Below are 16,000 nucleotides of genomic sequence, written 5' to 3'. Positions count from 1 at the left end.
CCAGTGTACGGTATGTCAGCATCCATCTAGCAGGGAGGAAAGGGACACTGAAGCAGCGACGCCAGCGGCATGCTGACAGCAATGCTACGATGAGGGCGAGAAGAAAGCGACTGAGGGAGGGGGCTCCTATTATTTTTATAACAACAACAAAGCCAACAGATCTGTGTGTTCGTTCCCCCAGACACAAGCAGGAAAAGATGCTGCAGTTTCTCTAACACAGACCGTGCCTTCTAGTTCCACACGTGACGCTTGCAATGCTCGACAGCCTGACAGGAGAGAGGACACAGTTTAGTCTGCAGGTGACAAACGCCATCCCTGGCCCATTAGTGCATCAGCCGGCACCCAAAACTGGGACCCGCTATCCTGTCCCAGATCAGCCGGGATGGCACCAGGCGCTAAAGCCCCGGGACAGCATCTCATTTAAACTGGGGGATAGTAGGTGGCTATGAGTTTTGGGGACTCATAAGGCAAGAGTCCAGAGCAGTGGGTGAACAGCACCCCTGCAGGTAGGACCCAGGACCCCCCCCCCCCCCTTCCTCTGGTTACACACCCGAGCCCCTGCATCGAGGCCCCCAAGGCAGAACTCCTCACCCAAGAGTCAGAGGTATACATCAGCTCAGGCCAGCTCAGAAACAGGCCCGGGTACCCAGGAGAGCGACAGAAATCCACTCCACCCCACTCCACCACTGACCGTGCTACAGGGTGAGGGTGCTGGGGCAAGGGGCTCGGCAGGGTGGGCCTCACCATCCTCCCTGCAGCGGCCCTGATGCCGGCTTACTGGTCTTGAAGAACCCCCACGAGGAAGCAGAAGTTGGGAACATCAAGTAACAGAGGCCGAGCCAAAACGTCCCCACCCAGGAAAGCAGCATGGGTCATCCAGTAGTGGCTGCCCAGCCAGGAGCCAACTCCCAGGCCCTTCAAGAAGAGCTCCGCTGGGCCCTGGGTGAAGATTCAGGCCGGGCGCCAGCCAGGGCAAGAGTGACCCAAGAGGCATGAGGCCTTGTGCAAGAATCCGATGGGCTTTGTGCAATCCCTCGGCTGACCTCGTGCATATCTGACCCTGTCACCAGGGGACTGAAGGCGGAAGCAAAGAACGCTGCAGAACATCCACTGCCACCACCGCTCCCTCCTCAAAGACAAGAATGCAGTGAGCCCTGCTTTGGCCGGTGCCCATAAGTACGCCTAACTGCCCCTCTGGGCCTCAGTCCCCCTCCCCCACCCAGCTCCCCACCAAAGACAGGGTACAGCTGATTGCCGAGGAGCCTGTTAGAGCAGGTTCTCCCTCGAGCTGCCTGCCTGGCAGGGGTCCTGGGGAGCAGTTGCTGAGCTACTCACGTTGCACAGGGCTGCCGACTCCATGTTCTGGCACCAGTAGCTCGGGCCCCAGACACACTTCTCAGTTCCCAAAAGAGGCTTACGGGCTGAGGGACAGGCTCCAATTTTCTATAAGGTCAAAAGAAGGGGGAAGAATTAGGTCTGCCCAGCTAATCCTTTTCAAAACTGAGATGATTATCAGCTTCTAAAAGCAGCTAGAATCAGAGCTCTAATAAGCACTTTCCAGAAAAGGCATGGTTGCCGAGTCAAGTGGTGGGGCCTGGATGCCTGGTTCTCCCACACACCATCCCCAGCCCCAAATCTCAGAGGAACCCTTCCAGGGTCCATGCAGCATCTCCCAGGTCACACTGCCCAGGAACCCATCCATACCGGCCCAACGCCGCTTACCAGGCACACAAAGGAAGGGTCGAGCACGTCCACCAGGATTTCTATCAGCACGGGCTCGTACTCCGTCACAAACTGATCACACTGTTAGGGAAACAGCAATGTGGGTCTAGGTGGGCCCAGGCAGAGTGTGGGGCGCAGGCCATGCTCTTTACCAGAATTCCTGGCCTTGCCAGCCCAGTGGGCCCAGGGCCTCCCTGCCTGCCCAGGGGACACACCTACCCACACCTGCTCATGTTCATTTCCCCCTAGTGGCTCCACTTGAGCCGACAGAGCACCTTTAAGAAAATCTGAGTGGACTCCAGGCCAGAGGCAGAAGTGGCTGCTTCTCCCTCAAAACTTCAACCAGCAGTACACTCAGTGAGCTACCCAGCTCCTGCACGTCCCAAGCAGGTTCTGACGTTCTGGCCGAAAGCAGCCCCCAGCGTACCTGCTTCTGGTACGGTTCAGGCAAGAAGCTGCAGCCTTTCTCGAAGGCAGCAAGGACCTCCTCCTTTGTGCTGTTCTTCTCCAGGTTGTGCTCCAAATAGGTCACCAGCTTCTTGCACACCTCACAGAAGCCACCGTCCTTCCGCGGCGTCACGTGTACTACGCAAGAGAGCACAGGCTCAGTGCTGGCAAGGCCCTCCCTAACCCGAGAGGGGCCGGCCGGCCTCACGCGCACTGGGCTCACCGGTCAGTGCAGGCAGCCCCCGGCTGGAGCAGAGATGGAGCATGCTGCACACCAGCTCAGGGCTCGCCTCCTGCAGGAGGATCGACAGGATGGAGCTGCCGTAAGTGTCCACCACCTCCTGGCACTCCTCGGATAAGGACGTGGGCAGCTTCGAGCACACGCTGTCCAAAGCGTGAATTATTTCTTCCTGAAACACGAGAGGCTCATGTGAGAAGATGGGAGGCCGCGTGGGGTGGGAGAGACTCTGAAAATGCTGATGTGACCAGGGGGCCAACAGCAAGGTGGTGCTTTCTCCCTCAAAGGCTAGACCTACAGAGCAGGGCAAAGAGGCTGCCTCCGGCCCCAGCCCAGAGGGATCTGCTGCTGGGAAGTGGTGGTTCCGACTCCCGGGCTGGTGTCCCATACCCACAAGGGCCAAACCCAGCTCTCGGGCTGGGTCCTCCCACCAGGCCATTCTGGCTCCAGGGCCAGGAGCGTTTGCGATGGCAGCATTTCCCGAAATCCACGTACCTCGGTCCTGTTGTTGTCAATCAGCTTGACCACCTCCTTCACCACGTACTCGCACACCTCACAGTAAATATCAGCCTTCGCCGGGACCGGATCCTTCTGTTGAAAGGGCAGAAGAATACTAACACTGAGGGCCTCGCCTCACTCCTTGGTCCCGCTCCTCTAAAGGAGTGGGGCATGACGCCAGGACGGGCTAGCGTCACACAAAGGCCACTTCCTGCTGCATTCAGAATGGCGTGTGGCTTCCTCCCAGTGTCCAAGCCCCAGTCCCTGCTGCTCCTAGATGGTGGGAAACCCATCCCTTTCCCCAGTCCTCTACCACCACCCCAAAACCAGGAACAGAAGCAGTGAAACTGTCCCCCAACCCCAAAGAGCTGTCCAATCAGTGGCCGTTTGGTTGCAATCACCTCATCATTCAGCATTCATTTTGGGGAGGCGAATGGGGGAGCAGGAACAGAGAGAGGATTCACTACTAGTCTACTGTTTAGAAGACAGCGTTTTAAACATGTTTCAGGTCTGCTCTTGCGTTTCAAGTCTCAGCGCCTGAGATTGCCTTTCCAGAGCCTACCTTTGATAAAACAATACTGTTGAACATAATTTTCTGTGATAGTGGCAACGTTCTCTGGCCGTGCCACGCAATACAGCAGCCGCTAGCCACATGAGTCTACTACTAAGCACCTGAAATGTGGCTAGTGTAACCAAGGAACTGAATTTTTTTCTTTTTTTTTTTTAAATTTAACTATCACATGTGGCTAGAGTACCAGCTATAACTCTCCATCTTCTCCAGCCACTAATTCAGTCAGCAAGATGGGCCAGAGCCTCTGAGCGTCTCGACTGGACAGGAGGGGCAGCAGCAACGCTTCCGACTCTGCCAGACGCAACCCTTGTGTGGTCCACACAGTACACGTGCCGAGAGAAGACAACAGGAGGAGATGAGCCAGCTAAAGGTCAAGTGACACTGACATGGAAAGTTCTGGAACAAGAAGTGCACACACGTGCCATGTGATAAGACATCACAGGGCTGGGCGCCTGTTCTGGAAACATCAAGTTTGTACCACGGCCACAGCACGGGGAAGGAGGTGGGCGAGGCCACAGAAAGCACATTGGAAAGGTTCGGTCGGAGCCGGGCACTGAAAAATGATTTCGAATGGTGTGCTAAAAACGTAGACTTGATCCCATGAGCACTAGGGTTTATAACCGAGGAGATAAACGTACGAGGGTAGGGGGCGCTGCATCAGTTTAGGGGATACTGTAAACTAATGGTCTCAAACTCAAATACCTTTAAAGGCCAAGCAGGGAACCAAAAGAGTGTGTGCCTTGTAGGGTGTGACAATGTGGAGTGGCGGGGCATCACAAAACCAACGGCACCGGGTACCTTTATGGGCTCCACCAGCTCCAGGGCAGGGATGACGTTCTCCGAGACCACCTTGGCAGGTACCAGAGTCTTCATGGGCATCTCCTTCACCTCGTCACAGAACCCAACCAGCCCACAAATCTCCTTGGGTTGCTAAAAAGAGCACAGAAGCAGCAGTGAGAGGCAGGCCCAAACCCACCACCCCCGTCCCACGCTCTACACACAAAGTCGGGGTGCTGGAGGAACATCCTAGACCCAGTGTCAAAGCTGACTGCCCCCCAGACAGGCAAAGAGTCCACATTAAATCTAAAGGGGCCTGTGCAAATGCAGATGTACCAGTTTCACATGGGGAAGGAGGCCATGCAAAGCTTTGAAGAGTGCTCAGACAGAACCACTATCTGCTCCAGCCAGGGAGCACCCAGGGAAGCAAAACTCCTGGCACCTTTCAAGGGCAATCGAATCAACTACAAGGACACCTGGTCTGTTTTTCAGTTGAGCTGGCTCGCCCTCAGGAGGAGGAAGTAATAAGCTACGCGTTCTTTCTAGAGGAAGAACTACGATGCCCATAAACTAACAGAGCGCCAAATGTGTTAGAAATAAAACCACACCGGGGGCTTCCCTGGTGGCGCAGTGGTTGAGAGTCCGCCTGCCGATGCAGGGGACGCGGGTTCGTGCCCCGGTCCGGGAAGGTCCCACGTGCCGCGGAGCGGCTGGGCCCGTGAGCCATGGCCTCTGAGCCTGCGCGTCCGGAGCCTGTGCTTCGCAACGGGAGAGGCCACAGCAGTGAGAGGCCCGTGTACTACACACACACACAAAAATGTACAGGGTCTTGGACAAATATGATACAATTAATTAAACATAATTCCTATATACTTTTTGTTATTTTGGGGTCCTCGATTTTTGGTGATTGGGAAAAAGGGAAGAATTAAGGTCTTTGTATTATTAGTAAGAAGAAAAAAGTAAAGAATATGCAGCTAGAAGGCAAAAGGCCTGAGACCTAGTTGTGAATATGCTTTATGACAAATTAACCAAATAAAATTGAAAATATCTGACAGCTCACTGATAAACTTTATCTGATTTTTTGAAAGGCGCACACACACACACACACACACACACACACACACACACACACACACACACACACACACACACACACACACACACAAACGAAAACCCAGTCTCCCCATGTCATGAATCTTTTCAAGTCACAAGGTCTCCAGATCCCCTTTCCCCTCCAGACACCAAACCACAGAAGAACTAGATAGTTTGGACAACATCTTGACCATTTCACTACGACAATGGCCAAGAGCAAGTGAATATACGCACTTGGTATACTTTGTAAGCAAATGCAACTAGCTCTGGCCTGACGGCATTTGCTCCCACGAGCAAATCATAAAGCAGCAGGAACAGGATCGCTAAAAGGGGCCCCGTTAAGGGGAAAGAATAGCTCATGGCTATGGTTCATCTTGTTTTATATGCGGAAGGCTCTAAAATTAAATAAGGCTGGAGAATTCTGAAAAGTATATCCTAGAAGTATCCTATCTCTGGCAGGCTTTAAGAACGGGCAAAAATCAGAAAGGGGTTGAAGATATAGCAAAAGCGTTTTAGAAAAAGGACAAAGATGAGGAGGGGTGGCTGCTTTGTCTCAGATCAGCTTTGCTGCACTAAATCCTTGAGGAGGCCTAGGTGAAAATTCAGATATCTCAACCAAAGTCCTCTCCTCTTAGACTTCACAATACCTTTGAAAATCTTTAATTCTAAAAATGGATACCAGTACTCAAAGGAGGGCAGTGCTCAGTACAACCCCGAAAGGGCACTAGCTCGGTAAGTCCAGTCTGGGGGCTCGGTCCCCATGTTTTGCCCCCAGTGGCCTGGCTCCTGAGTTGTCTCGTGTGGCTCCAGAACCCAAAGGACCCCGTCACCCAGAGGGGCAGAAGCCATAATCAAGAGACTGTTTCCAGTTCTCTGGATCCAACAGACAGGGGAACAGTCTGCTGGCTATCTGCAAATGACTTGCTCATGCAGCAGAAGCATTTCTGGGGCGATGAAAAACACGACCAATGACATGCAACGCTCTCCTGAATCATGACAGAAACAAGGTGTCCCACTGAAGTTGGGCCTGCACTGAAGGAAGCTGAGGCCACCGATGGTTCCCCACCACACTGGTGGCCTGCACGTGGCTGGCTGGGCGCTGATTCCGACCAGAGTGCAAGGCTCTGCGGGCTTCATCTGCTGGGCCCCCCGAAGGGGAAGTGAGGCCCCTGGCCCCTCCCAGTGCTGAATCACAGGGGAGAGGTGTGGGAGCTCCCTTGCCGGCCAAGTTATTAACACAGAGAGGGAGCCTGCCTTTCACTATCTTTCCTTGTATCTGTCAGAGCTGACGATGCCGTACAAAAAAAGATGAGCAAAATTAACAACAAGCAGCAGCAGACCACTACTACAAGCAAATTCCCAGCACATACCTGATCCTGCTGTTGAACAAAAAAACAGGAAATCGGAGATGAAAAAAATAAGAGAAAGGAAAGGACACAACAGTTAAGAAAAAATTAAAACAACAATAATCAAGCAGTTAACCAGGTATAAGGATGTCTGTCACCAGAAGTTTAGGTGAAATGCCCTTCCAGTCACCTATCAGCAACCTACCTTGTTCCTACCATTGCATGCACATGGGGACCCTGAAAGCTACTCTCTCCTTCAAGGGGTCAGATCACGCTGCCCCCAGAAGCCGGTTGGTGCACCATCCCCATGTCCCTAACACGCCACGGCAAAACACTGAGCAGCAGGTCCCCAGAAAACACGTTAGGAGGGGCTTTCCTCACTCAGAAGCCGAGCCCACCACGCCTGCAAGGCCCTCACCTCAGGCTGGTGATGAGCGGCTGGGAACAAGACACAGGGCTGCTCAAATCAGGGGCGTGTGTCAGAATATCAAATACACCCGGAGGGGTCAGGGATCCCCAGCCCAGGTCTCAGGGCAATCTGCCCCCAGGTGGCCGAATGCCAGCCTGGAAGGCTGGTTTGACAATGCAGGCATACCTCATTTTATTGAGCTTCACAGATTTTACAAATTGAAGGTCTGTCGCAACCCTGCTTCAAGCAAGTCTATCGGCCCCCATCGTTCCAATAAACAGCATTTCCTCACTGCATGTTTCTGTGTCACATTTTGGTAATTCTCACAATATTTCAACTTTTTACTACTATGACTCACTGAAGGCTTAGATGATGGTTAATGGTTTTTAGCAATGGAGTATTTTTTAATTAAGGTATGTACATCGTTTCTTTAGACCTAATGCTACTGCACACGTAACAGACTACAGCGTGGTATACACTTTATATGACCGGGAAGCCAAAAAATTCGTTTGACTCACTTTATTGTGATATTCACTGTACTGCAGTGGTCTGAAACCAAACCTGCAGTATCTTTGAGGTGAGCCTGTGTTATTAAAAGCCCTGCCCTTTGACTCAGCAATTCCAGTCTTAGTTACCTACCTTAAGGGAAAAAACAGGGATGCGCATGTGTATCTACTTGGCCCTGAGGAGAACAAACTCAGGGACTGTAGGCTAGTCTCAACATAGTTAGGAAGTCAGCATGACAGAGAAAAAAAGGACAACTCACCCCTCACCCACTGCAGGTCAGATCTCAGGAGGCCAGTGCCTCTTCCCCATGTAAGGATGCCTTCAGACCTCCCTGCCCCGTACAGTTTGCTGCATGGATCTAGCTGGCTTCACTATGCTTTCTGGATATTTTCTACCCCTAATAATGAAGGAATGCCCCTACCCCCTGGATTCATGAGAAGCAAGTGCAGGAGTTCCGGGCTCCAGCAGCAGCTACAGCTAACACTGCTGGAGAGTGCAGGACCAACTCTGGGAGGCGGATGCTCCCCCCCTCAGAACTCAGGCTGGAAGACAGCAATCCTCAGGCCTGGCCTAGCTACAGAGCAGACTATTCCCAAGGGTTCCAGAATGAAAGCCAGATACTAGAAATCTGATGGCCAGCTCACATGTGCACCGGCAAACAAACCGCCAGGAAGCCAGCAGGGCAGTCCCGGGGGTCAGGCTGCTTCAGCCTTTCCCCTACCTGGGGAAGGCGAGGGGGAGGCACTGAGTTGCAGGTGGACAGTCTGCTGGTCAAAGAGGGCTCATTTTGGCCCAATTCAGTACTCAAAGGTAAAAGGGAAACTAAACCATATAATTTTCAAAATCCTAGAAATCACAGTTTGAGACAAAGAAAAATGCTAACAAGGAGCTTCCCCTGCCACCTACCATATGCATCACCATTTGGATAGCAATTTCCGAATACTGGTTGATATAGTTCTTGCACTGGGGAGAGAGAAACAGACTGTTAGTGAAACTCACTGCTACAAGACCACACCAAAACCCCACCCTTTCCAACAGTGTCAGTAGGTGAGTGTCAAGCAAGTTTCCAAGAGTGGAATCATCAATGCCCGCTCTGGGCAAGTCTCAATAAGATAAAAAATGGCAATTTGGTTACTCCATACCTTACAGGAAAACGTGTGCAAAAGTGTTTCGAAAATGTTTTCCAAAGGCCCTTAGAGATGAGGTCCTCCAATCTCCTTTTATGGCCCATACTTTCCCCGAGGTCACACGGCAACTACTCAGTGGCAATTTAGAGTGAGTGTGGCTACAAGATACACTATGATGGATCCGAGATTACTTTTCAAATCCGTTCACACATTCTTGGACAGGATTATAACGTTTAAATCCAGTATAATCCAGTTAAGTTATAATGATTTTCATAAAAATCTAGGTACTTCCTGCAGACCCTATCTGGTCATGACTGGGGAGCCTCTATACGTGAGAAAACAGGGTGATATGACGGCCCTCAGAGAGGTTAACCTGGGGAAGCCAACTGACACAGCAAATATACCAAGATACTTCAATGAGGCTAAAAGATTCACAGGCTTTAAAGAAAGTTAACAGAAAGGAACCCTTAGCTCCCAGAGCCAGCCATTCCCACCCAGAAAGGCTGCTCTAGATGCCAGGCCCAAGGACTTCTTACAGCTGGCCTCCCCACATCCAGTCTTGCAGAGGTTTATTAGTGGTCGGGTACTAAATGGCATTTTGGTTTTAGACATCAATCTCGTGAGTGTGGGTAATGGGAACAGGGTCCAAGACATAAACCCCCCACGGGGCTAACGAAGAGTTCCCGAGCCTGGAGGACCAACATTCGCCAAAGGAAGGAAGGCATCCCGGGTGAGCCTCTTACAAGCCAGGCGCGTGGCTTCCCCTGGGCAACCACCCTGCTGGTGGCGGGGACAGCACACCTAGAATTACGAATAGACAACAGCCAGGCCTTAGAACCGGAACAGGGTTCTAAGTGGTTCTACTGTTGTTTCTTAAAGTTGTGGTGACTGCGAGAAAAAGAAAGTCTTCACAAACGTGGTCTCCTTCTCCTTCCACTATTTTGTCCCCGGAGTTCTGTTACATAATATCCAAACTCAATTAACCAACCAGGTATTTAAGTACCCACCACATATCTGGCTGCTTTCTGGGAACTGGGAACTGTTTGAACATCTCTTCCTCAAAGCCCTCAGGCGGGAACTTGAAATGGCACCCCAGGAAGTGAACTTTTCTTGGCTCCCCCACTGCTGTCTGCACAGCCCAGCTCCCTGGCCCAGAACGTCCCCCGATGCCTGAGGTAAGGCTCACCATGTCGGCCATGCCAGGCCCCAGACGGTCGCACTCCTCCCTGGCGTGGTCCACCAAGGCCTCGACAAAGCTGGAGTTGGTCCTCACAGCATTCTGCACGTCGGTCACCATCTGAATGCAGTCCTGGCAAACGTCCCCATCAGCCTAGAGACACAGGGGCAGTTGGTCTGTAAACACTGCATATTCCTAAAAACAGCTAAGGGTGTTCGGATTCCGACATGCTCGTAACTGCAGCACCAGGGGTGAGTCCCTGAACTGTTCCTAATGTGTTTTTACAGGCTCTAAAGGGACTGACAGGTTTAAAATCAAGTGGCCATTGATTATAGTAAAGCTTAACAGGAAGGGGGAACCATCTCTGTGTCTGTTAGATATCCCGGTTCTTCAGAACCTCCATGCACAACCATCTGAAGGGTGGGCTGTGGAACTGCAGAATCAAGTAAAGGAATAAGACCCCAGTCTGAGAACTGTACGCACATGCCGCCCCCTTTTGTGTCACAGCTCAAACCCAACCAAAGACGGGGCCCTGGGCGGCCAGGCCCACTGCCTCACCTTGTGCTGGGGCTTGCTGTGGGGCCCATCCTGAGGGTAGAGGAGGAGGGGCACGTTGGCCATGAAGGGAGCCACCACCTCAGCCATATCCAGGTCCGGGATCTGATTGGACTCGAGCTGGTTCTGGTGATTCCGCTCTGCCAGGTGCTTCTGAAGAGACTCACAGAGGTTGAGAGCGGAGCACACCTCCCCGGGATGGCTCTGGGGGGGGAAAGAGGCACAAGTGGAAATCCTCTCCCCAGAAGGAAACAGGCCACCCGGCGCCTTCGAATTCTCCCTTTCCTCATCTCCTGGCATGACTCACATGCGCATGCCCAGCTAACAGGCACATCTCAAACCAAACCGCCCAACCTGCTTGGCCGGCCCCACGGCTCCATTATGACAAATTGTTCCACCACCGTCCTCCCGGAGGTGCCAGCCACAAACATGGAAGACACGCCTAACTCCTCCCCTCCACCAGCAAGTCCAGTCCGTTTATCTACTAAGACCACGTGCAGCTGTCCGCCTCCACTGTCCCCATCAGATCTCACACCTGACCGTCCTGCCAGCTTCCCCTCTTGCAACTCCCAATTGGTGGGACCCAGACCAGACCAACCCCTTTGAAAAGGGATCATCTCACCTTTCCCCGTGAAACCCTCCAAGACCTCCCCGCTGCACCGACAATCCTGAAACACAGCCTGAAAGGTCTTGTGTGATGTGACCCCTGCTTTCCTCAACAAAACCTTGGTCCCATCTCAGGACACTCCTGCCCCACTGGAGGTTTTTAGGGTCCTTCCAAACTCCACAAACCCGCCTCCTTGTTCCTTGCTGAAAACCCAACCTCTGGCACACGGTTTATGCGTAACAGATACTTACTGAATGAAAGTCAAGCATCCTTGTAGCTGACATGAGTTATCAAATCAGCACCTATAACTGTTATACCAGTTTACATTCCTTCATTAATTCTATGAGTTCCCATTTCCCATACCCTCCCCAACCCTTAAACGTTACAAGCAGAGTGGTCTGCTGTGCCAAAGCCATTTTGGACGAAAACTGTACAAAAAGATCCGTTGACGAAATCTCAGTCTATGAACGGACTTTCCATTTTAGTCACTGTAATCTGGTCTGGAACCTCCCCTGGGCCCCAGAGGTGCCTTGAAGGAAGAGCCTATCTATTCTCCATCACGTACCATTTGTCCTTTAATCATGTCCAGGATGACCGGGAGGTAGGAGTCGACGATCTCCTTGCAGGAGGCAGACATGTTTGGCTTAGGCAGCCACTCACAGGTCCTCTCCAAGTACACAAGGATCTCCTGCTAGAGAGGACAGAGGCAAGGGTCAGACCAGGATGGACTTCGTCTCCACAAACAGGCTGAAAGCAAGAGGCCCTCCACAACTCCAGAAACGTGAAGTCTAGAAACAGGGGCCCTCGGGGAAGAGGACCTGGGAGAGGGCTAGTGTGGAGCCGTGGCCCTGCCAGGTCAGTGAGGCAAAAAGCAGATGCGAGCAGTATTCAAAACGAAGATCCTCTGACCTGCGGTCTCACTGGCACAGGGAATTCTGAGCCGAAGTCACCAAAAATGGACCTAAAGGTTAACGGCATGTGACACAAAATCCCAATCAACCTCGGGCATTTGACGCCTAGCCCAGGAGTCAGCAAACTAGGGCCCGCAGCCTGTTTTTGTACAGCCTGCGGCTAAGAATGGTTCTTACATTTTTAAAGGATGGGGGTGGGGGACATTACATGACAGAAGCAGTCTGTGGCCCACAGGACAGTTATTTCCGACCTGAGCCTTGACCATTCCTCGCTGGACGCCCTCAGTCACAGCTCCGCACGGAACCGATGCGCGTGGCCACACGGCCACCGCTCACATGCAGTCACACACCCTGGTGGCGGCTCACCTCAGTGGCGTTGTCTTTCAGCATGTCACCGGCTGCAGTGATGACGTCTTTGCATATGTCGCAGGGAAGGGATTTCTAAGAGGAAGGAACACGAGGGAGAGAGATCTGTATTCGTACGGCATAACTCACACTGCGCACAGCTGAAAGCTGCCATGGCCGTTTTCCTGTTTCATCTAACCATGGCCATCGCTGACACACTGGCACATCCTGGTCCCCCAAGCTAGGTGAGAAGCACTGGACACCGCGGGGGAGGCTTAGATGTGGCTGATCACACTACGCTGTGCTTCTATAGGACAGAAAGCCTTTTCCTGCACCCTCTGCCCCTCAGCACCTTGCTCAGTGCACACGGCACAGGCTGCATTTCGCACTCATGCTCACTACAGCTCTGTGAAGAAACTGAGGCTCAAAAATCAGCTGGAACTCAGGGCAGCAGAAATCAGAGAAAATCGGTAACGTGACGGAACATCACAGAGTAAGAGGGTGCGGGCAGCGAAACAAGGCCCAGTCAGGCCTCTGCGCATTCCCACCAGCACTGCTGCCGGCGCTCTGTCTGCCTTCCACCTCCTGGGCAGTGCTGTGTGCCAGTGAAGGCCACATGTCACCATTGCAGAGCTCAGAGACATGACACGAGTCTTCTAGACAAGCCTGGCATCCCTACATGGCCCAGGACCACGGAAATTCTAGCCAGTCCTCAAAGCTCTTGGGGCGCTCCCTTCCTTATGTCAGCCAATTTTCAACCCATGAAGAAGGAACTAACACATCTGGGTGAGATTAAGGAACACCTGTGAATTTAGCTGCATTTAGAGAAACCGCCTTGAACCTTCGGACCTAATCAGGCTTATACTGTGCATGGGGCCACTCGGGTTACATATGCCTTTTTTTCAGTATCATGAATTTACGATATCGTGAATTTGCGCATGATGCCCGAGAGGTTCTGGTATCCACAAGACTGTCAAGAGAGAAAGATCTAAACTGCCCCCATGATACATTAAACTTCAAAAGAGGAGGCAGTATTAAAAACAAGATCAGAAGCAAATTAGAAACCAAATCTGAAAGTAATTTTGGCCACAGAGAGTGGTTTAAGACAGTGAATTCAGAAAACTAAAAGAGCAGTGTTACTGAATTAATTCTTCTCTTACTGAAGGAGTACTAGTGGCCAGTGACAAGTTTTAGACCTCAAGCTCCACACAATCAAACCTGCCTTGTACCACAGGCTGAAGCACATCCCAGAGCAAACAGCACTTCCTGTAGTCAGCTGGCCCAGCCAGCAGAGCTCGGGCGTCTCCTGAGAGGACTCAGGTTGCGTGGAGTATGCACTTGAGGTCTGTCATCTTAAGAGTATTCCCCATATTAATGTGCTATATTTATCACTGTTTAGATGAAAAATCAGTGGCATCTTTTCCAGTTTGGCTACAGTTGGAAATAAAATTTTAGATAGCTACCAAGCTTTAGGGTCTGAATCAGTGATCTGCCTGTTTAAAAGACAAACATACCAAAAAAGGGGGAAAGAATTTCAAAAGCTTAGCATCTACTTTGAGTGAGTGACCAAGGACAGAGCCGTACCCGTGTGCCCTGTCCTGGGAATGGGAGCTGCACCTGCCGGTCCCTTATGTGGGATAGAGAGGTGGGAGCTGCATCTGGAGGGCAGCATGGGGCACGCAGTGGAGGACAGACAAGGACCTCCCCCTATCTGTGCCACCAGGACACTGGACGGCCTTGGGGGAATGGAGCCTCCCCGCTCCAGCCCGCCACTCCTCCGCGTGGGTACCCCCACCCACAAACAGGTCTCAGGTTCACCAGGAAGCACAAACAAAAGGAAGCAGGAGAGAGCGCTCCGTAAAGGGCAGCATTTACAGACGACACAGAGGCCCAGCAGCCGGAGGCACTCACCACGGTCGGCTTGTTCCAGACGGTCTGCCGGCAGTGCTGCACGGCTCCGCAGTCAGACGCCGTCTTCACGTTCTGGCACCACACGGCCGAGCCTCGGGTACATTCTCTCAGGCCCAGGACGGGGCTGGCGAGAGCTGCAAGCAGAATCAGTGTGAGGATGTGGCCCATTCCCACATACCAGGCCCACCTCACTTGCTTCCCCAGCATCAGGGGCCTTGGCATTTTGCGGGACATTAGGCTGGCCCCTCACCAGCTGTATGAGCCACAGAACCAAGGAGCTGCGTTGTCACATCATATGTCACAGGGCTGAGAGGGACTAATCTACCTGGTTCACCGTTTTCCTCTCACACTATTTTTAAACAGTATCAGACAGATCAGTCCTTTTAATCTTTGCCATCTTAAATTTCCATGAAGTAATGAAAGAAAGCAAGAGAAAAGACTGGCAGGTTTAAAAATAGAAGATTTTAACGTCTGTAGAAATGAAAAATGGCCAAAGTTAAAAAAATTGTAATGAGAACACAAAGAGTCATATCCTCATTACATAAAACAATGGCTTTTAATGTTGTTCTAGTAGAAGAGACCTTTTATAATCAACTGGGTGAGTTTCTGCACATAAACAAGTTTGCTAGCAAAAAAACAAAACTGCATAGCCTGGATATCACAAAGTGTAGGTATGTCCACTCGAAACCAATTGCACACACTGAGTTTCATCTATGGGTGTAACAAGGAAAGGACTCGGGCGGAGGTCACAACCACAGAAATGGGATTAGAAAAAGAAAAAAAAACAGAAGAAAGGTTCAAGTCACCTGGAACCAAAGAAATGCAGGTTAAAGCAAGAAGGTACCATATTTTTAAAGTTAAAATAATAGCCAACGGAAAACAAAAAACCTTATCACCAAACAGTGATAAATTTGTGGAAAAAGATGCATTCTTATAAGGCTGACAGCAGTGTGACTAGTAAGTACTTCTCAAAATATATTAATATATTTCAAGAACTGAGGGGCAAAAAAATCCCTCTTCAAAAATCCACTTTTAATAAAACATTTTAGGGAAATCCAGTAATTCAAGAGGTAGAATACAATATGCCTAAGTATATATATATACATATATATATAAAGTCAAATTCACGATACTAAAAAAAAGGCAGATGTAACCTGAATGGTCAAAACTAGAGGAAAAAAACTAGTGATATTCTTACCAAAATATTATGCAGTTGCTAAATATACTTATAAAAATGTTGTCAAACAGAAAAATATTCAAGAATATGAAATTGGGGTTGTACAAAAATCAGAAAATAAACAAAACAAGGTGGTTGGCTAAATTACTTTTTTAAATTCCCCATGTCATGTTGCTTGTGTGTAATTTTAAAGAATATTTTATAAACTGCCCTGAGAGAACTATGGTATTCCTTGATTCTGGAACTAAAAACTGGGAAGAAAACTCTCACATTCACACCTCACTAGGAAACAACAGATTATATCGGGCCACGTGCAGACGTGTGACTGCACAGGGGTCAAACTCCAGCAGCTATCACAGGAGGGTTGAACTAACTTCTACTGTAAACAGAAAACATTTGGCTTGGGTCTGAGAAGAAAACCCCACAGCCACGTAAGAAACAGATTTAGAACCGCAGGAGTCATGCTGCATGTTGCTTCACCTTGTAAACCAAGAGAGGACACAGTAATTCCATAGACATGTCTCTCTCTCTCTCCCTCTCCCTCTCTCCCTCTCTCCCTCTCTCCCTCCCCTCCCCCCTCTCT

At 50.8% G+C, this 16,000-nt stretch overlaps 1 protein-coding gene across 3 annotated transcripts in view; it reads right to left on the bottom strand.

Annotated features, from left to right (window-relative positions):
• Positions 1-230: 230 nt before the first annotated feature.
• Positions 231-16,000, bottom strand: part of PSAP (prosaposin) — a 32,655-nt gene continuing 16,885 nt past the window's right edge. Inside the window, exons 2-15 of one of the 3 annotated variants that reach the window (XM_007454684.1) lie at positions 14,241-14,374; positions 12,351-12,425; positions 11,639-11,764; positions 10,470-10,670; positions 9,921-10,064; positions 8,514-8,570; positions 6,716-6,724; positions 4,275-4,406; positions 2,903-2,998; positions 2,393-2,579; positions 2,150-2,307; positions 1,723-1,803; positions 1,336-1,443; positions 231-266 (exon numbers count right to left, since the gene is read on the bottom strand). In XM_007454684.1, coding sequence (XP_007454746.1) covers positions 231-266; positions 1,336-1,443; positions 1,723-1,803; positions 2,150-2,307; positions 2,393-2,579; positions 2,903-2,998; positions 4,275-4,406; positions 6,716-6,724; positions 8,514-8,570; positions 9,921-10,064; positions 10,470-10,670; positions 11,639-11,764; positions 12,351-12,425; positions 14,241-14,374 — 1,544 coding nt within the window. Of the gene's footprint in view, positions 267-1,335; positions 1,444-1,722; positions 1,804-2,149; positions 2,308-2,392; positions 2,580-2,902; positions 2,999-4,274; positions 4,407-6,715; positions 6,725-8,513; positions 8,571-9,920; positions 10,065-10,469; positions 10,671-11,638; positions 11,765-12,350; positions 12,426-14,240; positions 14,409-16,000 lie in introns of those variants that run through there. The other 2 variants (XM_007454685.1, XM_007454686.1) reach the window with 2 other exon arrangements.

Source organism: Lipotes vexillifer, unplaced genomic scaffold (genome assembly GCF_000442215.2).
Source record: "Lipotes vexillifer unplaced genomic scaffold, Lipotes_vexillifer_v1.1 scaffold205, whole genome shotgun sequence".
NCBI lineage: Eukaryota > Metazoa > Chordata > Mammalia > Artiodactyla > Lipotidae > Lipotes > Lipotes vexillifer.
This window is presented reverse-complemented; position numbering and strand designations above follow the sequence as displayed.